The following is a 25,741-nucleotide window of genomic DNA, read 5'->3' on the forward strand; positions in this document are numbered from 1 at the left end:
AGACTTCAGATTTCTTCTTAAGGAAATATATCCATGTATTCCTTGAGAAGTCATCTATAAATGATACATAGTACACAGACTTATCTGGTGATGGAACCTTCACAAATCCAAACACATCACTGTGCACAAGCTCTAATATATGTTTCGCCCTCTTACCACCAGAGGGGAAACTCACCTGATTCTGCTTCCCATATACACAATTTTCACAGAAATCAAAATCCAGAGAGCTATTACTTATACCTTATACCATACCTTTGCCATGAAGTATTCGAAGGCCCTTCTCTCCAATATGTCCAAGCCTTTGATGCCACAACATGGTCTTCTCTCCAGAGACCACTAGATTTTCTGCTCCACTTTCAGGAACCACAGAACTGTTGCACCCATCAACAACAGTGCTACCTTGTAGCTTGTACAGAGTTCCAATCTGAACCCCCCGCGTCAATACTAGTGCTCCCCGAACCATCTTGCAGGTATCTTTCTCGAACACTGTTTTTACACTTGCATCATCCAACTTGCTTATAGAAATAAGATTTCTGGCCAATGCAGGAATATATAGAACACCCGGAAGTGTTCTAACCCTTCCACCTTGCAGCTTCAACTTTACTTTTCCACGACCAACGATTCTAGCCTTCCTGTCATCCCCCTAGAAGACATCACCACCATCATATTTCTCATACTCGCAAAACCACTCTCTATGGGGAGTGAAGTGAAAGGATGCACCTGAGTCAATCAACCCTGCCTCATGATCTAGATGTGTGCTTGAAGAAGTCAAGTACACATCCCCACCTTCATCTGAGGTGGTTTTCGCCTTTGCAGAAGGAGCATCATCAGATCCCTTTCCTTTGTTAGGAGCTTTAGATTTATAGTCCCTTTTGTAGTGCCCTTCCTTTCCACATTTCTAGCATACCACCTTTACAGGTTTTACTGGAGATTTAGATCTCCCACTCGATGACTTATTTTTGTTTCTATTCTGGGACCGTCCTCGTACAAACAGGGCATCACCATTCTGGCTCTCCATATTTTTCCGTCTCATCTCCTCCGTCAACAAAGGTGAGACTATTTCATCAAACTACAAGGCAGTTGCATTGCTACCTATTGCAATAACTAGACTATCCCAAGAATCTGGTAGAGAACACAACAAACTGATGCATTTATCTTCATCTGAAATTTTAATATCAACAGATAATAACTGACTTACCACAGTATTAAATGCGTTCAGATGCTCTGTCACCGAGTCTCCATCTTTCATCCTCAGGTTATACAGCTTTTTCCATAGGAACAGTTTATTCACCAGAGATTTAGATTGGTACAAAGTCCCTAACTTGTCCCACAAAGCCTTAGCCATAGCTTCCCCTTATACATTCAGCAATACTGAATCTGAGACACACAATCGTATTGTGCTCTTTGCCTTCCAATCAAACTTCTTCCATTCTTCATCGGACACTCCCATTGGTTTAGTACCCGAATCTGCTGCCATCCACTAATCTTTATCCACCAACAGATCCTCCATCTTGAGCTTCCATAACTCAAAACTTTGACCATCAAATTTCTCGATCTCTATCTTTCCACTGCTCGCCATCTTCTTTCACCACAAGAATCGATCACGCTGATCTCCCACTGAACAGGGTCTACCATAAGCCCGAGCGAAACCCCTCAGCAACAAAGGTGTCCCCTTGAAGCCAAAACAACTCCGATACCAAATGTAGGTTTTAACCCCGTACAAAAATTACCTGCATCCGAATTCTAAAACACAAAAAATAACAATGCGAGAGCATAACACATAAAACACATATACATAGAGATTTTCCGTGGACCCCAAAATCGGGACTACCAACTTGATTTTTATTACGTTCCTTTCAATGTTACAATACATATTTATACATGCTGAAGCATCCAATACCATGGACCGAAAACAATCGCATCCAGTACCATGTGCGAAAACTATGCACAAAACCATAGGTAGGTCCGCCCAACCTAATATAGGGTCCAAAAAAAAAAATCCCAAGGCGCTGCCCTGGACCCCATAGAGGGGGGCTACCCACCCTCCTCAAATCCCCCCGAACAGGGGAGGCTGCCGCCCCCCCTGTGACCCCCTCGTTGCGCAATCGACACAACAAAGGGGGGGCTCCGCCCCCGCTCTAACCCCCCGGTTAACTACGAGGGTTAGTTATGGAAAGAATATAACACAACCCAACATATTGTACATGCCTAACAGAGATAATATGACCAAGTTATGACCTTGGGAAGTTGGTTGCCCAACTAACCCCAACGAGGCCCACAAACGCTTAGCGTTACATCTCCTCGGGTTAGGGTTTTTGTTGTTTGGGGTTTTCTCATGTTTTTCAATAATAATATAGGCCCTTGAGCCTCATTGTAACATAGTTCGGAGACATGTAGTTGCCACATCTATTCTAAGAGATAAACTACCATCACCCGAGCTAGTCTTATTTCCATTATGTTTGTAAGCATATTTCAATATTTGATATTAATGAAATAAAGTGTTATTTCCACTACATCTTTGTATTTATGGTTATACATGTATTTGTTGCGTTCTTGTTTAAATTCAGATCACTTCCACCTTCGCTAGAGAGGGTGTGTATTTCTGAACGGAGCTTGTTGTTTTCAGTTTCCAGAAATTCCATTTTTCGCAGCGTTTGTTTTACTTGGGCTGTCCAGAATGAGAAATCTGACTCCATGGCTTTTTCATGAACCCCAGTTTCAATTTGTACCCCTTGACCCTCAGCCACTATTATTGCGGGTTCAGGCGAAGTTGGGGGCTCTGACAAGATTTCAAGGAATTGGTTGATGTCCATGTCTAAGTCCATAAGAGGTCTTGTAAAAATACTGCACAGACAGGAACTGTTACTTCAGTTGTTATACAACTGATTCGTGGTATTTGTCAAACACTTAGCATGCATCCCAAAAACACATTGCAACTCTCTTCCTTTCCTGGTCTGCAGAAAAATGATATCTCAGTTCTGGACACCTTAGTAAGGCGGCTCTGTTGCAGTTTCAGAAGGTTCGATCTCGTCCACGTTCCCACAAAATAGTTTAATTGCCAATTCTGCTAACAGAATCTTCTTGAGTCGCCTTCCGCTACGTGCTCGGTGCTTGTCACAGTCTTTAAACAAGAATCTGACTAAGCCATTAAACACATGCCTAGTAGAATGCCTTCGTGAATTTCCACATGTGCGAGCAATAATGTAGGCTTGCTTGCTCATAATGGAAACTCAGGGATAAGCCATCTATTGTGAGTTGCATCTCGTAGATGAGGAATGTACTAGCTCATGAAAAGGTTATTATTGTTATTCATGTGGGGTGCCACAATAATAGCCTGCACTTCCTTTTTTATTTGTGTTTCGCCCCCCTATTATGATCATAGGCATAATAAGATTTGAATAATTGAATTATACCTTTGATTCTATGGTCAATGGCATTGCCCTATAACACCATTGGTTTCTATTGGACACCTAATCCTCTAAGGGTTGGTGTGGAAGCTAAATAACCAAAGGGAGTCCAAGGGACCACTTGGAATATGAAACCAAGGGTCATTCCTATGTATTATAAATATGTATCCTTGTTGAAAAGAAAATGAAATCTAGTGTTTATCTTTCATGTTGCCTCCGCCATGTATGTGTTTAACATGGTATCAAAGTATGTTCATAATCTGCTCAATCTTCTATGAGCCACTTGTTTTTGTGTGGCCTGTGTAAACCTGCACATCCCTGTGTCTCTAGCAATTTGTGTAAGGTTTCAAGGTTTTCTCACGTGTATTTTTCCCACATTGGTGTTATGTTGCAATGTCGTGAAAATTGATGCTGAGACTATAATTTTAATGTAATATCATTGAATTTTATGCATTTCGATGGTAAATTTATCAGATTCATTAGGCAACGTGGGATTGAACATTGGATACTCATTTTCTGACTTTGAGATGGACAGTTTGGAAGGGTATTTTTAATTTGAACGTTGTAGAATCTGCGTTACTTTCTGCATTTGGGCAGCAACTGAGGCGTAGAGGTTAATATTCTAGCCAGCTTCGAAGAAACGCTCCTTAGAACCCTAATGCTCTTTCTTCAGTGTCAGCCTTTCAATTTTCTGTCGGCCTAGCACCTTTCCTTAAAAAAGCTGAAAAAAATTACTCAACTCTTTGTGCATGTCTCGCATCTATCGTTATGTGACCTTCTGCGACCGGAGATAACGCCAAATTCTTTGACATGTTGCCATTCCCTGCCAAGCTTGTCTGAGCTTCTATGAATAACGCTGGTCATACTTGCCCATTACGAATAACCTCCATATTAGTTCGGCCTGGCCGTTGCATCATAGATTCCTTCAAAAAGAGAAACACAATTTAAATAGAGCTTGGGTGCTTAGAAATTATCAACGTTCATTTGGTTGTCCCGCCCCTGTTACCTCTACAATATTTTCTCTTTGTTCAGTGCATAATAACGCCCACCATCAGACTTGTTGTCGAGATTGATGTCGATTGGCAATGTTTGCAGACAACACCATTTCCAAAGCTCCTCAAATGGTGAATCATCAATGTATGTAACGCATTGTCCATCCATTCGAGGTAGGAACTACTGTTCCGTAGCGGTAAGTAGCAGGTTGGAACAAAAGTTCTGAGATTTTGTATTCATAGATTTCACCATGGTTGATAAAAGGCAAGATTGATACAATTGGAGGTCTAGTGAACCAATTTGGGATTGTTGCTAATAAGGATTTGTATGTTGACTTCCCCTTGTCTGATTAGAAGGAATCACCTTAACCACTTGGTACCTTTTTCATATGGGAATCTTGGCTCTCACTGGTCCAAGAACCAAGGGTTGGAGTGAACCCCAAGAAGCTGGTGAACACAACGCTATCAATATTGATTCTCAAAGTTATCATCGGTAGATGGGCTCATTCCTGGGCTGTGTCTTTTTGAATGCGGTGCTTTTTGAATGCTAAGGTCATCCGAGAGCGAAGATTAAGGACCTAGACCAAACAATGTATGGTCGTTGTCTAATATTTTATGATCGTTGTATGCCATAGCTTGAATAGCCTTGCGTCCGACCACATGTAGCTCTCCAAGCTATACCATTGTATGTTAAATCTCCCATAATTGTTATCATTTGCGAACAAATCTGTATAAGAGAGGAGAGCCCCTATAGCACCAGCGGCACAATCTGAACTTGCAACTAAATCCCTCAATGACTCTATAAGACCTTTCACAAGGCGACTAAGGTCTTGATCAACATCCTTGGAATTGAACTCAACTTTCTTTTTTATAGTTAAGAGCACATTACATCTCGCCAATACATCATGCAGACGCTTATTAACAGGGGACTTCCTAGTGTGTAATTTCAGGGGGCGAGACTCCATTAAACACAAGAAATTATTGAAGTGAATTTAGCTATAAAAGATGATTGCATTTGTGAATCTTGAATGAAAAGATGTTTTGTAAGTAGGCTCTAGAACTGTCAGACAAATTTCATTTGCAAAGATTGGCTCTTCTTTTGAATAGTGTGAGTAGTTTGAGAAGTAAGTGCATTGAAGCAGCATGTCATTTGCTGTGTTGAAATTGGTATTGGGCTGTCTGCTACAGTGACTTGGTGATATTGGTATCCTGCTACTCATCTAATAGTTGCAGTTATTTATCATTTTATAGGTCAATTTGTAGTTGAAGATAACATCATTTCCCTGACTGTATTGGTTTGAAATGGATTGAATGGATGATGTATTGAAACTACTAAATAATTTAATACATTCCACTGTTGATGATAAGGCTAAGATCAACAAAACATCTCTTTGCAATATTAAAATTTGTCTCCAAAATGCAGGGGATAATATTGAGTTTTTGCAGCTTGAGACAAAACTACAACATCATAAGCATCATTCTGTCCAGAACATTGAGATAAACTCCTATCAACAGCAAGTCAATATTGTTGAAGTTCATTCAAATTTAGTACCCAATGAAGCAGTAGTTGTACATGCAGATGCAAAAGTTCAGTTTGCACTTCTCAAGCCCTTCGTCAAACCTTGGGAAGAGCTTGTTCACAACAAGCACATAACATGACTTGGATATGATAAGAAGGTTTCCTTTCATATTCCAGATTACTCAAAGCCCATCTAGTTTCAGAGTGTTGGATTCCTTCATGACAGTTCACCTTCAACTATTCCAGATTCTGCTCCTCTTCCACAGCAACAACAACAGATTGTGAAATGCCAACACTGTGACCGAGTTGGCCATATGAAAGATCACTGTTTTGATTTTCATCCATGTAAGCATTGTCATAAAACGAGCCATTCTTCAAACATATGCTTAAAAAACAAGCCTCCTGCAAGAACAAAGATTCATCTTGGATGGATCGCTTCTTGGCAATGGGCTTCAACATCCAAGAAGATATTTCAGTCATATGTCAGAACTTGTTCTAGAGTATTGAACAATCTTGCAGTTGAGTTTTCTCCATCATCTCACTGTTGGGTCCCTATAATACTAGTGATTACCCCATTACTATTGTAGTTATACCCCTTATTTATATTGTTGTGCCCCTATTACCCCCATGTTGTTATTTCTGTGCCCCATAGAATCCCTCTATTGTTATTTTTGTGGCTTTATATTATTATTGTTAGGTCGGCTGGATTATATTGTGACTCCTTAGACTCCTATATATAGAAAGGAGGTTTTGTCATTTGAATCATCCAAGAATTGTTCATTTATGTAATGTAAAGGAGGTTGCCCCCTCGAAGAGGCTGAATTCTAAGGCGTTGATCTATCTTTTCTATCTTTTGCTTGAGCTAGTTTCATAACACTCACCTTGTATCTGACAGGGGGGGGGATTATGGTTATCTACAAGCCTCAAAGCCACATCAAGCGACCTTGAGCCACAACCTGCCACACCAGATTCAGAGTTGTAGCCAGAGACAAAGATGCCCCTGAGCATGCCTTTAGTTGGTGATGCCTCTTCAAAGAATTGAGGACACTTCCTCTAGCAGAAGACTTCAGATTCTTGCTAGTTTTGAAAGAGTTCCAGGAATTGCATTAAGCATTCAAGAGTTGGTGGTAATCCTTAAACCATCACAGGTTGAGACCTCCCTTTTCAGGTTGAGGTTCTCCCTTTTATGAGGGGTGAGACCTCCCTTTCAAGGTTGAAGGTTTCCTTCTTCAAAACACCAGGAGCACTTCCTCTAACAGAAGGCCTCAGCTTCATGCCAGATTTGGAAGAGTTCCGGGAACTGCACTAAGCATTCCAATGTTCGTGGTCATCCTTAAACCACCTCCCTTTATACCAACATTTCAGAGAGCACATTCAACCTAGTGTTGCCATGCATTTTTGCATGTTTTGTATTACATCTCTCTTCTTGGACTCATACATAGCTCTTCAGATTAAGGGGGGAATGTTGGACATCTAATCCTCTAAGGGTTGGTGTGGAAGCTAAATAGCCAAAGGGAGTCCAAGGGACAACTTGGAATATGAAACCAAAGGTCATTCCTATGTATATAAATATGTATCATTGTGAATAAGAAAATGAAATCTAATGTTTATCTTTCATGTTGCGTCCGCCATGTATGTGTTTAACAATTTCCATTTTCCCTTCTCGTAATTGAAAGGTTTGGTTGGCAAATTTATCTGCTTTTACATTATGAACTCGGAGAACGTGGAAATATTCTCTCTTTGGATATCTTCCAAGAGTCTTCTGATTCTGTTCAATAAATTCCCTATGTGCTTATCTCCGCATGAAGTATTCTGTATGATGTATAATGAAGTGGGAATCATTCAGTGTTTTGATGATGGATACTTGAAGGGCTCTAGCTAAAATTAGGCCTTGGAGTAAACCATGCAACTTTGCTTGGTTGTTTGTCATTGATTCTAGACCCTAGGCATATGGGTTTTCCAAATTTCCTTTGGTGCTATACAAGACCTCGCACGCTCCCACCACCCCTATTTTTCCTTTCATATTAATATAGAATTTATTATTAATTAATATAAAAATGATTTATATTTTTCTCATAAATCAATTAAAAAATATTTGACATATTTTCATGGTCCAATTTAATTTGTATTTTTGTCTAATCCAGTAATAAAATTTTCAAGAACAATGTGAATTTTTATTATTTAAAAAATATTTTTAAATACGTAAATAGATTCAACACCAAAACAAATATTAAATACTTAAACAATATAAATTATAAATTCAAACTTATTATTCCAGATTTTTTTTATAAAATTAAAAACATCAAATAATTACATTACACTATATGTACACCACTTAAAACTAATCTAAATATATTATATGTATTTCTATAACACACTTATCATTGCAAAACAAAATCTCCAAAATAATCCTGTGTATCATTGCAAAACAAAATCTCCAAAATAATCGTGTCTTATTACAAAACAAACTCCAAAATTTTTGGGCAAAACCAACCCAAAAAATTAAATACATCCGATAAAATACTGGTAAGTAGCCCACTTGACATAGTGCTCATTGAATTGAACTTGGTGTCGGGACTAATCTCTCCTGACGTGGACAGATTCACGAGATAAGCATCTACGTGGCGTATGAATTAAAAGAAAACCAGAAAACACACGAATGTAACTTAAAACACCAAACCCTAGCGCTTTATAAACCTGAGTCCCGAGTAGCTGAAGTAGGGTTTAGTCTTTTACTTGAGGGGTTTGCTCGGTCGAGTTAGCTCTGCAATATCACCTGCTGCAACGAATTCTTCAGATCAAATGGAGTTTTGGGGTGAGTTGTATGTGGCACATTTTTTCTTTTTGTTATTCTGGAAAATTTAGTTTGTCGATGTATAATTGTTTTCGTTGAAGCAGAGACGTATAATTGTTTTTGTTGAACCAGGGATTCTGTCGTTCAACCCTAAACCTTTAAAACTCAAATGCAGCTTCTGCTTTTGAAATCTGTATTTACTCCATTTTCTTAAGGAACGATGGCTCAAGGGGTTTTTATTAGATTTTTGATATATGTCAAGGATGCAAGTCAATACAGTAATAATTCTGCATTTGAACAGGATCCAAATCCGTGAAATGTGTTTGTATGTGTTTATGTCAGTCTTTTGAGTTTATGGTTCTAGGTCTTTTTTGTTTGAAGTCGATAATAGAAGGGTTAAAGTTTGAAGGTCATTTTGGATTGACGAAGTTATCCTGACAAGGGTAGTCTTTATGCGTATATGTTGTTTTTTCCAGAAGCAGTCTTTATGCGTGTATGTTGTTTTTTCCAGAAGCACATGAGACCTGTGCCCGTATATTCTCCATGCCTGTTGGGGCATTTTATTAACCGAAGCGGTGGCTGACCATACAACTGCCTTCAACACTAAACACGCGATTCAATGTTCCTCCTTGGAAAATTCCTTCAGCGTGGCCCTATTGACGAACCACGACCCTTTCAGACTTGCCTGGGCAAGTAATCTTTTTGCCTTTTCTTGTGAGGTTTTTTGTTGTGAAAATATTAAAAACGACCTTTGTCTTTGTTTTCCACCAAAACCCAGCACTAATTGGCACCATTTGCATCCACAATATAAGTACACAGCACAACCGTGGTGTCACAATACTAAGTGGCCACTCGTGGTTTTGCCCGGTGTGAATGCTCCGTATATTGTATGGAAAATGTTATACTGCAGAGGCAACTCACCTCCATTGGGTTTCGTGAACGCCCTTATCACCTGTGTTGATCTCCTTTGTATAATGTCTTCCAACACGCAACTGAAAGAAATCTATTGCTCGGGGCTTCTTATTTCCTCAGGCTTCAACCAACAGAGGTGCCTCAAACGGAGGCCAGATTGAGCGGTGGGCATTGCTCCCATCTTCTGTCTTAACTACATAGGTTAGGCGTATCCTTTATAAAGATTTGAGGAAATTTGAATTTCGCAGTACTTCTTTACTGAACTTTCACCATGGTATATATATTTGATAATATTTCCACTTCTTTATTTTACATTTGAAAAAAAAACCTTCGTGGTAGTCTCCTATGGCGTTGCGAAGTTTGATTTTCGTGGCTTTTAAATTGGTTTCAAAGCTGACGCTCTAATGGCCATTAAAACTCCTTAACATTGGGTGAGAACTGCAGAGAACTAACTACTGTTTACTGTCTGATGAACCAAGCTGATGGAGAAACTGGTTCATAGATATGATTACAAAAAGGAAAAGAAAAACCCTCATTACTAATGAATTCTGATGCCAACTTCCTTCTAGAGTTTGGTCTGAACTTTTACACTCTGGCTTTGTGTGTATTGGTTTTATGAACTAAGTGTTTTGAGATTGCTTTCATAGAACTTCAGCTGTCCATGTCCACATACTCTTTCTTGTCTGAGGGGGGTGGGTCCAGCTAGCTTAGCTTAGTCCTTCCCATTGTTGGCTTTGGCCCTTGTTGATGACAGTGTTTAGTGAGGGTGGGAAATGAAAGGAAGGGCGTATATGCAAGAATTTTGTTGGGGAGAGAGAGAGGGACGAGCAGGAGTCAATTTGCTTTATAATGGTGGAGCAGGATGTGGTTTGGTGAGTCAATTTGCTTTATAGGGCGAGGATGGAGTAGAATGGTAGCTTTTTTCGCACGAAGGAAAGAGTGAAATAACTGCTTTGTATGTTTCGGGGACATTAACAGTTTGGTGGGGAAGAGATTTGTTAAGAAGACATGGTGGTAAAAGTACCTGTTTATTCAATTGTTTGCTGTACTGGGAGGTGAGGGCTGATGAATACATTGAGGAGGTGAGGGCTGATGCTCTTTAACAAGTTTATCCCAACTCTTCCTTATGATTTGGGTAGATATCAGTATTGTCTAGCTGATGATCTACAGCTACATTTGACAACATCTTCACCTGTCTATGATTTCCTTGGAATACGTTTGAAGGTTTTTCAGATATGTTTTGATTTCTCCATGTACGGTTTTGGGAGCAGCTTTGTCCGTGTTATGATATTCTTTTCTTGGTGATATGATTAGTTGGAATCTTAGATAGCTGGTGTTGGTAATGTTTATATCCCCATTTCAATTGTAATTGTTCTGACATAACCGGTTGGCTTAGGTTTCCCCTACCAGGATATCTGGAAGTTAAAACTTGAAATTGTGGGCTTGGTCTATTTGAGCTGGTTTTTGTAGCTGTAGGTGGATGCAATGGCCTTGCCATTAGCGGTGTGTAGAGGATTATAATATTATGAAGTCTAATAAATTTACTTAAAATAAGTCTGGTTAAAACAATAACGTATAAAATTATGTGAATTACATTTATTGTGTGAGAATGAAAACTCAGTGTGAGTGTTAAATCTAATAGGCACATCATTTGTTGTGTGAGAACGAAAACTCAAAGTGAATGTAAATCTCATTTCTTGTTTTCTTGTTTTCGTTTTTGTTGGTTAGGTAGGTGGGGCTACCTACCGGTTTCGGTGTGTAGAGGATTATAATATTTTGAAGTCTAATAAATTTACTTAAAATAAGTATGGTTAAAACAATAACGTATAACATTTTGTAAATTACATTTATTGTGTGAGAATGAAAACTCAGTGTGAGTGTTAAATCTAATAGACACATCATTTGTTGTGTGAGAACGAAAACTCAATGTGAATGAGAACGAAAACTCAATGTGAATGTAAATCTCATTTCTTGTTTCCTTGTTTTCGTTTTTGTTGGTTAGGTAGGTGGGGCTACCTACCGGTTTTGAATCGGTGACCTTAACGTCAAGGAGGCCTTAACAGCACACCCAGTCATTCTCTATTCATTAGAGATTTAAGTGGACTTTCAATTCTGATGTATATTAATGTATAAAAATGCACGAGTATGGGGGTTGTCAAATACATTGATCTATCTTTTTGTGTTTCTTAGCCAAGATGCATGGTTTACATTCAGACAGTAGTTTGATGTGTATAAACCTGTTTTAGTGATTAACGTTTGGACATGAATTCTTATATTTTTTAATGAGAAACCTGTGAAATTGAATGGTGGTTTTGATTTATTCAGTAAATCATTTTATGAAAATGAAGCACACAGTGTGATGTATAAAGCATGTGTTTTGGTGATTACCTTCACAAAAACAACAAGGAGGCCTTAACAACACAAACCCCGTGTGTTTGGTGATTAACTTCACAAAAACATCAAGGAGGCCTTAACAACACAAACCTGCCGTGTGTTTTGGTGATTAACTTCACAAAAACACCAAGAACATCAAGGAGGACTTAACGACACACAAACCCCGTGGGCCACACAATTTTAGTTGTTGTAGGAAATTAATTGATTTTCAATTCTGATGAAGTCCAATGTATAAAAATTCATGAGGACAGAGGTTGTCGAGTATATTGATCTACCTCTCTTTGTTTTCGAGCCAGGATGCATGGCTTATATTGAGACAGTATTTTGATCAGGGTATAAGCCTGTTTTGGTGATTTAACGTTTGGAATTGAATTCTTATATATTTTAATGAGAAAGAGAAACCTGGGAAGAATCGACAGATGGATTAAGTTTATTCAGTATTACATTTTATGAAAATGAAAAACAAATTTTGATGTATAAGTGTGTTTTGGTTATTAATTCCCTGAGTTGAAATCTTATATCGGATAATGAGAAAGAGAAATTGAGCCACCAATTCAACTGAGTAAATATCTAATTCTTTGAACTTGAAGAACTCAAGGAATGGAATTATTAGATTTATGGTTATATGTGTGGTTTCCTCCAAGATGATTCAATAATTTTCTGATTCTCAGAAGATGTTAGCAAGGCTCTTTGTTGGAATATATTTGGGTGGTTTTCTTCACTTTTGGGTGCAAGTAGTTGCAGCTTGTAATCCACAATCAGTGAAGTTGGTCATAAAGTTCGCTCTATTGCTAATTCTTGTGTTAGTGTTCTAAAAAAGGCATGAGATTATTTCTTCTTGGACTCTTCTAGGAAATAACCTTGTATACTATTATTTTGATGACTCAGGTGTGGAGGTAAAACCTGGGGAGGTTCAGAGTTGTGATCCTGGAGATGGTAAATATCTCCACTTATCGCAGGCAAGTATCTTTACCAATTTCTATTTTTTTAAATTTTAAAATGACTATTTTTATTTCTAAGTTTTGTTGTTGTTTTAATTAATTATATCTACTGTTAGTTTTTGAGATGTTAGAAGTGCTAATTAAACTGTGCAGGCAGCCCTGGGTGAGATTCAAAATGCAAAGGAAAGTGAGAGAGCTCTCCTCAATGTTCATTTTGATAACAAGAAAGTTGTGCTTGGGACGCTTACATATGGGAAATGTGATCAGTTTTCGTTGGATATTATGTTTGCTAAACCGTTCAAGCTTTCACACAGTTGCACCACAGGAAGCGTTTTCTTCATTGGTTATACCACAGTGGTAGAAGAAACAAATGGATATCCTTTACATTAATCAAGCCTTTCAGAATTTTTGTTGTTCATTAAATTTCGTGGGAAATAGAATGTTTTTGTTATTGCAAAATTGTTTTTCTTAACGTCATTGTCACTGGAATGGGAGGATATGATGACTCAGGTGAGAATCTTAGGAGAGCGTACTTGCGTATTGTTTGTGTGTGTATATGATATTAGACTAGTTTTTATCCTTTTTTTGTATTATCTAATAGGTGCCCTGTTATTTTTGTTATGGCAAACTCCAGACTCTGATTCTGATGATGATCGACAAGCTCAGGCTTTGATGCATCGTGTTAAGGAAAATGGTAAATTATGTTTTATGTTTGGGTTTACATTGAATGTGCAATGTTATGACTTGTTTTAATTATGTTGCTTAAGTCAGAAGGATTGTGATGGTTTATTAGGATGTTGGGCTTGACTTGTTTTGATGATTAATGACAGGCCAAAGAGAAGCGAGGCTTGCCAAGCCTGAGTTAATGAAAGATGGTGCGAAACAAGTGAAGCCTGAACCTGTGATAATTGATAAAGCAGCTGCAAAGGCTAAGCCGGGGGAAAGAAAATCACTTCCTGGCAAGAAACTGGTGGAAAAAGAAGAATCCACTGATGATGATGATGAAGAAGATGACGGCGATGATGTGGATGATGAGGACGATGATGAGGTTAGTACCAAATTCCTATTTTAATATTCCCAGTAGCTCTTAATTATTTATGGATGCTAGAGAATTTGCTCTAGATGTCAATGCGGTATGTGTGGTGGCAGTTATTTAAATGTCTTTTAGATGTTTACAAGGCAACAACCTTTTCTCGTATTTAGCTTTTACTTGTTGAAATTAACGAGGCTTCATGCTTCCACGAGTGCCAGGCCCCCTTCTTAGTCAAGGTCAGATCCTCAACTATAAATTTGGCAGGAAAATTTGCTTTTAATCAATAACAGCGAGGTCAGTGTTTTTAGTCATTTGATCACTGCCCCACTCAAAACAATTCCAAATAAAATTAAGATAACATAACAAACCTTGAAAAAAGAGAAGTGTAAATGTTATATAATTTGGACTTTTTTTTTTCTCTGGAAATCATAATGGGAATTTGACTATTATTTTGGGTCAGTTGCAATTTTGCATAGCTGAAATTGCATTTTTGACTGTATAAATGGATTCAATGTCCTATAAAACTCCTCCTGTTACATCTGGATTGTGCAATCTCAATAATTGTTATCTGTGATTTAAACATTTCTAAATTTTTATATGGTTTTCAGACAAAAGTTTAATATAGCCATCAATGTCCTATAAAACTCCTCCTGTTACATTGAGATTGTGCAATCTCAATAATTGTTATCTGTGATTTAAACATTTCTAAATTTTTATATGGTTTTCAGACAAAAGTTTAATATAGCCATCAATGTCCTATAAAACTCCTCCTGTTACATCTGGATTGTGCAATCTCAATAATTGTTATCTGTGATTTAAACATTTCTAAATTTTTATATGGTTTTCAGACAAAAGTTTAATCTAGCCAGAAAAGGTTCAAATTGTAGCATGTTTAGACCATTTTAAAAAGTAAACACCATGCAACATTTTGTCTGTGTTTTTTTATTCGATCCTTCTTTGATGTGAAATTTTGGTTACTAAAATACTCCCTTTTAACCAAATGGACTTTACCTTTGTCTTATATGCCAAGACTAGGGGTATCTATTTTCAAATTGACTTGAAGAATGCACCTGACTCGATCATTTTCGTAGCTCCAGCCACCTAGGCTCGACTAAGCCTGAGATATTACAAGATACCTGAGTGACTGTATAACCACAGGACCACTATTGAAAGCAACTCCATTATTAATAAAAACCATGCTTTATTACAGAATCGGTGGTTACTGCATTAACACAGCAACACACTGTGGGAAGACTTTGGTGAACTGCATTATCTGGGGCATTTGTGCTTGGTAGTGGTGATATGTAAGTGCAACACCTACCTGCAGTTCCCCATATCTACCTTAAGGTTCTGGGTAAAGTCCTGGGTAAAGTCCTGGGGGGAGGGAACCTGGCAAATGGTATCTGCCTTAAGGATATTCATTCTCCCCTGCATTTTTTTCAATTATTTACCCCATAAGAGCGTTTCTGATCTACTGTTATCTTTCTGGAGCAGTCTTATTTGACCTTCCTTGGGAGCCATTTTTATCTTTGTTATTGCTGCCAGAAGTTTAAATTCTAATGACTTTTTTCAAGAAGTTTTATGATTTTTATGGTAAAATTAAATTTTGTATTTTCCTATCTTTTCAAGTACAATGTTTACAGCCAATAATTAATATATATTTTTTGTTACTGCAAAAAAGTATGCACCATTTCCTTGTTTAATGTAATTTGCTATGGGAGGCGTTCCTTTTCAACCCTTGGAAGTTTTAAGTGTGAACTTTCTAATTGTTTCAACGGCAGAACATGGAAGGATCAAGTGACGATGAGGATGAATCTGATGAGGAAGAGGGTGATTCCGAAGATGAAAGTGACGAGGATAAGAACCAAAAGGTACCCAAGGTATGAGTGATAATAAAGCTGAATCAGCTATTTATATCAAAATTTATTCTGCTTTATAGCTAATTCTTTATCTTTTTGAAAAAAGGTTGAGTCCTCTGGGAAGAAAAGACCTTTACCAGATTCCTCTACTAAGTCTCCCGGTACTGATAAGAAAGCAAAGGTGACACCAGGTGGAGCACAAAATCAAGGTCAACGCCTAAATACATCATTTTGTTTTATTTTATTTTATTTTTTCCGTTTTGTTTGTTTTTATATTTTTATTTTTATTTTTTATATATTGGTGATGTGGAATCTTTTGACTACCTAACTGTGGATGGTGTGAACATGTTTTGAGAGTTCTATTGGGGCTTTAGACAATACTTTCTTTCTTGGAAAGTAAAATTAAGATAGTGACTCCATTTTTAAATATGTTCGAACTAGTTGTAGGCATAATAATGTTTTTGGTGAGATTGATGACGTTGGTTTTGAGTTGAATATTAGAATTATTTGTTCTGTACAGTAGATTTTATAATGTTGCGTTTGATAGCTAACAACAACAACGCTTTGTATTGATATTTGGCTCCACTTCTGAATTTATCATATTGAGTTTGCCTTTTTAGGTACTGATGGAGGCAAAAAAGGTGGAGGACCTAAAACATTTGTGTCCAAGGAGCAAACTCCTAGTAACAAAAGGCAGACTCCTAAAGCTAAAGGAGCAGTAGCTGCCAAAGAGGTATTTCTGCGGCTTTCCCCTTGGAATAATTAACAGCTATACAATTATTAGATTGCCTCTGGGATGATATTTATGGATCAGCATTTTATGCAGTCACCAAAGCCCAGTACTACACCTGGATCAGGAAAGAAAATTGGCCAGCATGTTTGCAATACCTGCTCGAGGTGGGTTCTATTATTTGATTTACTGTATGTAGAAGAGTCACGAGTGCAGAATGGCTTAAATCTTAATCAAATTTATTTATTTTGGTTCTTTTTCATTTTAATTTCTCTATATGCATTTTTTTAGAGTTCTATAGGTGTGCATGATTATTAATTTATTTGTGTTTCACCCTTATGAAGTAAAGGTAATATATATTAGAGTTCTATAGGTGTGCATGATTATTTGTGTTTCACCCTTATGAAGTAAAGGTGATATATATGGTGCTGTGGTAGGAAGGTTTGTTAATTGTCTGCAGTTTTTGAGTATCATAAAATTTATTCAATAGCCCTTGACCCATTGATCTTTTCTGTGGTTAAATTGAGTTATTTCTTGTTTGGGTTGTAAAATTATGCTGGTATGTGTTCACACCCGTCACTGCATGACGATTTTAGTGTAAGATGTTGCAGCTGTGAGTTTCGTGATGACACATACTCTGACATGTACTGGAAGTGACGGGTTAAAATTTTAAATTCCCGTCTGTCAAAAGCCTTCTGTTTGGGAAGTTAGAAACCAGTCATTATATTCGGTGTTATTGCATAATGTCCACTCTCTGGACTCGTTTAATATTCGTTTGTGTGAATCTTTCTTTGTTCACGTTTTGAGAGTAAGAATAATATAGACCAACGCAGGGAGCTATGATGAGTTTTCTCGTTAATCTGAGATTTTATGAGGATAAACAAAATCCATTTATCAAGTTTCTGAGCTCCTTCATGGTTGAACTATCTAATGAAACATCTTGGTAACTCTATGCAGATTATGATTTGTGACACAGAATGTGGTTTAATATATTCATTTGAGTCGGAGTGATAATTAAATGGACGTGGTTTTGTAACATATAATCTGGTTTATTATATTCATTTGGGTGGTAATAATATTTTATGGTTGTGTAAACTGCTATGATGAGATTTCCTATTGAGAGAAATTATAAACCAGTGAAGAAGAGCGATGATGAGCTTTCTCGTTAATCTGAAATGCGTTTTATGAGGATAAACAAAATCCATTCATATTTCTGAGCTCCTTCATGTTTGAACTATTTAATGAAAGAATAAGACAGTCGAATCTATGTAAAATGTAGCTTTAACACAGAATATGGTTTTAATGAAAGCACTAGGTTGGTCTATGCAGATTGCAGTTTTTAAATAGAATTGAGTTTAGTTTATTGAGAAATTAATAATTATTGACCAATGCAGAGGAGATATGATGAGCTTTCTCGTTAAGCCGAGATCAATTCTACGAGGATAGACAAAATCCATTCATTTCAAGTTTCTGAGCTCCTTCATGGTTGGACAATTTAATAAAACTGTCTTCCTTTGTGGAATGCAGTTTTAACGTAGAATGTAGTTTTGATGAAACAATTAATTCACTCTATTATGCGGAATGCAGTGTTCATCATTGAAAAGAGTTCAATATATATCCGTAACAAATAAATGATGGGTGTAAGGTTTTATGACGAGCTTTCTTATCGATGTGAGAAATTATAGTTAAATGCAGAGGAGCTATGATGGGATTTCTCGTCGCTCCGGGATTCATTTCGAGGATAAATAAAGAGCATTCACAAGAGACATTATATACCAATGTAGAAGAGCGATGATGAGCTTTCTCGTTAATCTGAGATGCGTTATATGATGATAAGCAAAATCCATTCATCAAGATTCTGAGCTTTTTCATGGTCGGACTGTTTAATGAAACAACTAGGTCAATCTATGCAGAGTGTAGTTGTAACATAGAGTCCATTCTGAATTTATGAACATTGAAAATGCCCCGTGGCGAAAACGATCCATACCCACGATCTATGGATGGTAAACCGAGAACTTACCCACCATCCATGGACGGTAAATACTATTTACCTCTGATTCATGGATGGTAAATAGGTAAGACCATTATCCCTCATTTCCTGTGATTCATGGATTGTAAAATGGTTAATCCATTATCCCTCATTATGAACCCCAATTTCTGATTCATGGACCGTAAATGGGTAAACCTTTGGCCCTGTATATGGAGCGTAACCTTTGGACCATTGGCTCATATAAATGGTGTAACCTTTGGACAATTGGCTCCTATAAATGGAGTGTAGCCTTTGGTCTATTGGCTCCTGTACGTGGAGCCTAATCTCTGACCTCCCCAATTTTGGGGGAGAGATCTTACGTTTGGTGTCTGGTTCATGACTTTTCCGAAGAGATTTGATGTCTGGTTCTTGACCCCCCAATTTTAGGGTAAGTTGGTGGGAGATCTGATGTCTAATTCATGACGATCCCAACTCTGGGGGAAAGATCTTACAACCTGGTTCATGACCACCTGTTTAAGCTAAACGTCTAGGCTTCAAAAATAGTTAGTTATATAGGGGAACTTCTCGTTTTAAATGGGAGAGATCTGATGTCTGGTTCATGACGTTCCGAACTCTGGGGGAAAGATCTTACACCTGGTTCATGACCACAGATCTTACACCTTGTTCATGACCACCTGTTTAAGCCAACATTCTAGGCTTTATAAATAGTTAGTTATATAGGGGCACTCCTCGTTTTAATGGTCTTTTATGTTATAGTTTTATTTTCATTATGCAGAAGGCCACTTTGTTTTTTGAGAGATCTTACACACCTTGCTCACGACCCGTCTCGTTTTAAAGGTCTTTTATTTTTAGTTTTAATTTAATTATGTAGTCGTCCACTTTGTGTTATGAGGCCGCTTTGTTTTATATGGTGTTTGTCTTGCATCTGGAACAAACCCATGCAATATTGACATTGTAAGTTTGGTAAGCTGTATTTTTTGTGAGATTATTATGTGGCAGAGAATAGACAGGTAGAAAATGTAAAGAATTTGAATATCAATACTTTCTAGTTTTTACACGACTTGCACTCGACGACTACGTTTCTAAATTGTTCTCGATTTATTTTGTATTTAACATTTTACGTGTTTGAATACTATGATTTATTTTGTATTTAACATTTTACTTTTTTGAATACTATGATTTATTTTGTATTTAACATTTAAAGTGTTTGATACTCTGGATGAGGCGGCCTAACAGTTGTTTTTAACAGGAACTTCGCAACAGAATCTGCATTAACACAGCACAACGCAGCCAAGCATGGCGGAAAATAAGTTGACTCATCGGAATATTTTCATGGGGCATCTGGATGTGTGGTAGACCGGCAGAAAGAATCGGTTCCAGAGAAGTAGTGGAAAACTTGTGAGATTTTGGGAAACATTTGGAATCTGTAGTACACTGGAGGTGCTAAATTTCTGTTTTGTAATTTCTGCAAAGGATGTGACCGCAATATTATGCGGGATAAGGAATGCACTGTCTAGGGTTAAGTTCTAACCATGGTAGCAAGCCCCGAGGAAACAGGATGATAGACATGATGCTATAGAAGCACGAGGTAGACCATTGTGAGATAGACCATTGTCTGCTTGCTAATGCAATGTTGATTGATTATTTTATCGACATTCTTAGTCAGGTTGCTACTTTGAGGAATGAAATAGAAGATGCTTAGCTTGTGGCATTTGAATGCACTTGTCCATTGTTGCGTTTTACATTAACATATCCTGTTTCTATGTTAGCATTGTTATACAGAAAAGGCTAAGGTTGGATGCGCAAGAACAATATACTGTTAGAACTGAAAGTGTGGTGTGTGGTGTGAACTTAGGATAAATTCAGTCTGTCGATGTGTGGAATTTTAGAGCAGATAACCCTGTCTGTATGGGCCACAGGTTGGAGGGTGTCATCACATGTGGGTTGGGTCAGGTTAGGTCAGGTTATACCAGTACAACCACAATAACCACATTAAGAATAATGGGATTGATATAGCTATATGGGCCACATTAAGAATACAAACATTAATGCGATTGATATATAACAGTTATATGGGCCACATTAAGAATACAAATATTAATGATTAATATATAACAAATATTAATAATTGATATTGTTATATGGATCACAGGGTGAGGGTGTCATATTGATCACAGGGTGAGGGGTGAGGGTGTCATATTAATGATTGATATTGTTATATGGGTCATAGGTTGAGGGTGAGGGTGTCATTAATAATTGATATTGTTATATGGGTCACAGGTTGAGGGTGCCATTAAGTTTAAGTTGAGGGTGCCATATTAATGATTGATATTGTTATATGGGCCACAGGTTGAGGGTGTCATATTAATGATTGATATTGTTATATGGGCCACAGGTTGAGATGTCATTTCATTTAATGTGATTGTCATTTCATTTAATGTGATTGATATAGTAGGTCATATTAATGATTGATATTGTTATTGTTATATGGATCACAGGGTGAGGGTGTCATATTGATCACATGGTGAGGGTGAGGGTGTCATATTAATGATTGATATTGTTATATGGGTCATAGGTTGAGGGTGAGGGTGTCATTAAGAGGGTGTCATATTGATCACAGGGTGAGGGTGAGGGTGTCATATTAATGATTGATATTGTTATATGGGTCATAGGTTGAGGGTGAGGGTGTCATTAATAATTGATATTGTTATATGGGTCACAGGTATGATTGATATTGTTATATGGGTCATAGGTTGAGGGTGAGGGTGAGGGTGTCATATTAATGATTGATATTGTTATATGGGTCATAGGTTGAGGGTGAGGGTGTCATTAATAATTGATATTGTTATATGGGTCACAGGTTGAGGGTGCCATTAGGTTTAAGTATATTGTTATATGGGTCACAGGTTGAGGGTGCCATATTAATGATTGATATTGTTATATGGGCCATAGGTTGAGGGTGAGGGTGTCATTAATAATTGATATTGTTACCTAAGTATATTGTTATATGGGTCACAGGTTGAGGGTGCCATATTAATGATTGATATTGTTATATGGGCCATAGGTTGAGGGTGAGGGTGTCATTAATAATTGATATTGTTATATGGGTCACAGGTTGAGGGTGCCATTAAGTTTAAGTTGAGGGTGCCATATTAATGATTGATATTGTTATATGGGCCACAGGTTGAGGGTGTCATATTAATGATTGATATTGTTATATGGGCCACAGGTTGAGGTGTCATTTCATTTAATGTGATTGTCATTTCATTTAATGTGATTGATATAGTAGGTCATATTAATGATTGATATTGTTATTTGGGCCACAGGTTGAGGTGTCATTTCATTTAATGTGATTGATATAGTAGGTTTTATGGTAAAGAAAAGAAAAAAAGAAAAAACAGAAACAGAAGTGTTAAAGAATACAAATATTAATGTGATTCATATAGTAGGTTTTATTTCTATCAAAAAGATAAATTGATATATTAATGTGATTGACATAGTAGGTTTTATGGTATCAAAAAGATAAAAAAAATTGAAGAATACAAATACAATCTGTGTCATTTCATTTAATAGTAGGTTTTATGGTATCAAAAAGATAAAAAAAAAAAACAGAAGTGTTAAAGAATACAAATATTAATATCAATGTGATTGATATAGTAGGTTTTATTTCTATCAAAAAGATAGATTGATATATTAATGTGATTGACATAGTAGGTTTTATGGTATCAAAAAGATAAAAAAACGGAAGTGTTGAACAATGATTGATATAGTAGGTTTTATTTGTATCGAAAAGATAAAAAACCAGAAGTATTAAAGCATTTCTATCAATACAAATATTAATGTGATTGATATAAATATTAATGTGATTGATATAATAAGTTTTATTTGTATCGAAAAGATAAAAAATTAGAAGTGTTAAAGCATTTCTATCATTTATATATAAGGTAGTTTTTCTAAAATTAAATATGCTTTGCAAATCCTTAAAAGATCGATTAAAATAAAATCAACAAATATTCTTTAAATAAGGCAGTTTTTTAATTTACAAATATTCCTTAAATAAGGTGTTTTTCTAAAATTAAATATACTTTGAAAATCCAAAAAAAAATATTCCTTAAATAAAGTGTTTTTCTAAAATTAAATATACTTTGAAAATCCAAAAAAAAATATTCCTTAAATAATGTGTTTTTCTAAAATTAAATATACTTTGAAAATCCAAAAAAAATTGATTAAATAATGTCAACAAATATTCCCTTAAATACTCCCTCGAATAGAAATAGGAAATTAAGTAGAAATAGGAATATTATAGGAATGTTGTTGCCATCTTTATTGTTATAACGTGTTACATTGATGATATAGAGCCCATACAAAGCGACATACCACCCTCGTATAACAGCCAGCTAAATATGCCTAAATATGCCTGTGTAGCACAATGTATAAATTTTCCTTGCTTCATTGTATGGCGGCGGATAATATTTATCCCTTTGTTATGTTAAATGACTAATTCATGGCTAGGAACCAATTTATTTTAGTGTACATGGGTATGGTGCAAGGGACTTTATGATTTTGTATGTGTTAGATTTTTACGATATGTTGAGAATGATTTTGGAGATATGTCGAGAATGATTTTGGATATATGTGTTGGATTGTTATGATAATATGTTGAATTCTCGAACATATAACACGGTACAATTTCTATTGGTTATGTTGTTTTGGGGTTGATATTTGATATGGTTCTGGGGTAGACACAATGGTTTTATCTTGGGGGTGTTATGCTTTACATATCTTTTAGTGCCACGTGTATTTACATTGGATGAAAAGTGTGATGTTGGAGGGTTCGATGTTAAAATAGAATGGTCTCTGAGCCGTGATTACCTGGATTGCTATTGAAATAAAATAAAATGATGTCATTTCATATTTAAAAAATAAACTCATTTGACCGGAAGAGGCCAAATTTTTGTGAGAAAAGGATTATGATTTTGATTGCTTATTCATCATTGGCATTCTCACCTCTGTAAAGTCATTACTTGTTATGGAGGTCGCTATGATTATAAAGGTAAATGTTGCTCAAGCGATCTACTTCTACTTCCAGAGATGGATATGATGTGACTTGTTCTCTGATGTCACATTTCATCAAGCGGTCTACTATTACCGCTAGAGATGGAAGTGATGTGTCATGTTCTCTAATGTATCTCTTCGAGTGAGCTACTTTGCATTGGTCGTTATTTTGATACGGTGGGCTCGGGTGAAAGATGTGACATGTTCTCTATATCGTGAGCTATTCTAATCTTTAGCTATCCCTTAACCTATTCTCTAGATTCCTAAACTTCTTGTTAAATAATTTTAGCTTTGACATCTTAAATAATAAGAATTACGATAATTTAAAATTATAAATTCCTAAGGATGTGTTTTAACTTTTCAACTATGAATTTTTAAAGAAGCGATTCCCATAATATAAAATTATAAATTCCTATAGGATGTGTTTTAGCTTGTGATTTTTTAAAGGAGATTCCCATAGATAAGCTGCTTACTAGTTTTTGGGGTCAAATTTGCACTAAGCAGATGTGAAAACGTACTAAGCAAGTGTGCTTTCTATGTAGACGCTGATTGTAATAATGTTTGATGGGTAGTTGAAGGACAACATCACAAGGATTATCTATTATCTGAAAATTTCATGTGTTAGTTGAATTACATGCACTATTTTTCTTTACGGAGAAATGTCTTTCTATTGGTCTTTAACGAGTAAAGTAATAGGTTTTTTAAGATGGAGAGATTAAATTTCTCTTTTTTTTCAATGTTTTGAAATTTACACATCTATTACGACATTTTTGCCCTTCGCACCCAAACGCTCGAATAGATATGTTAGATGGCTACCTAAAGGGGGAGTGTTTCTTTGGAATATGTTAATCTAAAATCTAGAAAATGCTTTCTGTTTGAAATATTTTTATACAAAATTTTAATTTTGATTTCGGTAGAATGGAATTGTTTTATGCTTTTGGTCATCTGCGTTGATTTAGAAAAGCCCTACTGGAAAGTGTCGCTTTCTTGAAATATGTCAATTATCTAATTTAGAAAATGCGTTTGAGTTGAAATATGTTCACGTCTTAGATTTTGTTTGAGTTGAAATATGTTCACATCTTAGTATCTACTCTCAATTCTTAATTCTTGTGGGAGAATTATTAATCGATATTAAAGTATCACGTGAAAAAATTATGGATCCATATTAAGGTATCACTTATATGATTTTTATCCTATCCAATGCGCTATTATTTTTGTGTTACAGAGATGTACTTTTACAACATAATACTCTGGAGCTTTATAACAATTTATGGTGGTTTTTACATCCATACACGTGTACATATATAAAAAAACATCACACCAAAACATATGGCAAAAACATTCGCTCAACCAGCGAATAGAGAAGGATACATAGCTCGCATTTGATCTGCGAGTTTTCATGTAGCGTCATTAGATCCAAAGTGCTTCCACTACACTTTAATTTGCTTGATTGCTCGGTTCCGGAGTATGATCATCTTTATTTGCAATATACACTAGAGTTCTTATTGGAATTCTCCATATGGTTCTATCTGTAATACAAACCAGTGAATCACATGATCAACATCAATAGAACCACCTCACTCTCATCAATAGAACTAGACTTTACTGCAATCCTTGCGGGATCACTAGACTCTAAACAAGCATGGATGTCACTAGATTTCTCCACCTACATTGTGAGAAATTTTACTCTCTTAGTCTCTAGGATTTATCGCAATCCACAGTGCGATTCAGGGATCACTAAGCCATAATTGAGACTCCACTTTCTAGGTTTTATTTGTTGGTGAAATAGAAGAAAAGAGGAAAGAATTACACACATTCAGTTAATATTGACCAAGAAAACACCATAACTAATTGGAAACCAAACACACAAATAGACACAAGATGTACGTGGTAAAACCTCGACAATGTGTCAAGGAAACATCCACGGGGCAAGGGATTGGAATGTATTATTCAGCAATGATTCTCTTCACTTACATTTCATGGGCACTCACTAGTTTTATATCATCGACCTCCGTTACATAACTGACAATTCGTTATAAAACTGAATAATTACATTTTACCCAAAATTACTAATTCGTTGTCAAACTAACAAACTCCACCTTGACAACAATTTTC

The 25,741-nt window shown here is 36.4% G+C and overlaps 1 protein-coding gene and 1 non-coding gene across 3 annotated transcripts; both read left to right on the forward strand.

The window, feature by feature from the left end:
• The first annotated feature begins 8,577 nt into the window (after window positions 1-8,577).
• LOC149246364 (histone deacetylase HDT2-like) lies at window positions 8,578-20,292 on the forward strand. Of its 2 annotated transcripts, none has more exons than XM_089457887.1 (11): window positions 8,578-8,733; window positions 12,907-12,981; window positions 13,117-13,333; window positions 13,444-13,469; window positions 13,594-13,653; window positions 13,790-14,007; window positions 15,774-15,872; window positions 15,958-16,060; window positions 16,472-16,584; window positions 16,678-16,748; window positions 19,821-20,292. In XM_089457887.1, the coding sequence occupies exons 1-11, from the start codon at window positions 8,721-8,723 to the stop codon at window positions 19,879-19,881; spliced, it is 1,056 nt and encodes a 351-aa protein (XP_089314013.1). In that variant the 5' UTR covers window positions 8,578-8,720; the 3' UTR covers window positions 19,882-20,292. The 2 variants fall into 2 exon arrangements, with proteins under 2 accessions (XP_089314013.1, XP_089314014.1); XM_089457888.1 differs by having other exon boundaries at window positions 15,774-15,863.
• On the forward strand, window positions 17,727-17,800 carry LOC149246365 (small nucleolar RNA U30). The gene has a single exon (XR_016267810.1). It is a non-coding gene; the product is annotated as a small nucleolar RNA U30 (small nucleolar RNA).
• Window positions 20,293-25,741: the final 5,449 nt, after the last annotated feature.

This window comes from Pinus tabuliformis, chromosome 7 (genome assembly GCF_031772625.1).
Source record: "Pinus tabuliformis cultivar Carrire ecotype Pingquan chromosome 7, CPIR1, whole genome shotgun sequence".
NCBI classification, from domain to species: domain Eukaryota; kingdom Viridiplantae; phylum Streptophyta; class Pinopsida; order Pinales; family Pinaceae; genus Pinus; species Pinus tabuliformis.

What these genes read in the sequence shown, in the direction of transcription:
- LOC149246364 (XM_089457887.1), top strand. An exon ending in TCTCCACTTATCGCAGGCAA is followed by an intron (nt 12,982 to 13,116) that starts GTATCTTTACCA and finishes CTGTGCAGGCAG; the next exon opens with CCCTGGGTGAGATTCAAAAT. An exon ending in GCATCGTGTTAAGGAAAATG is followed by an intron (nt 13,654 to 13,789) that starts GTAAATTATGTT and finishes GATTAATGACAG; the next exon opens with GCCAAAGAGAAGCGAGGCTT.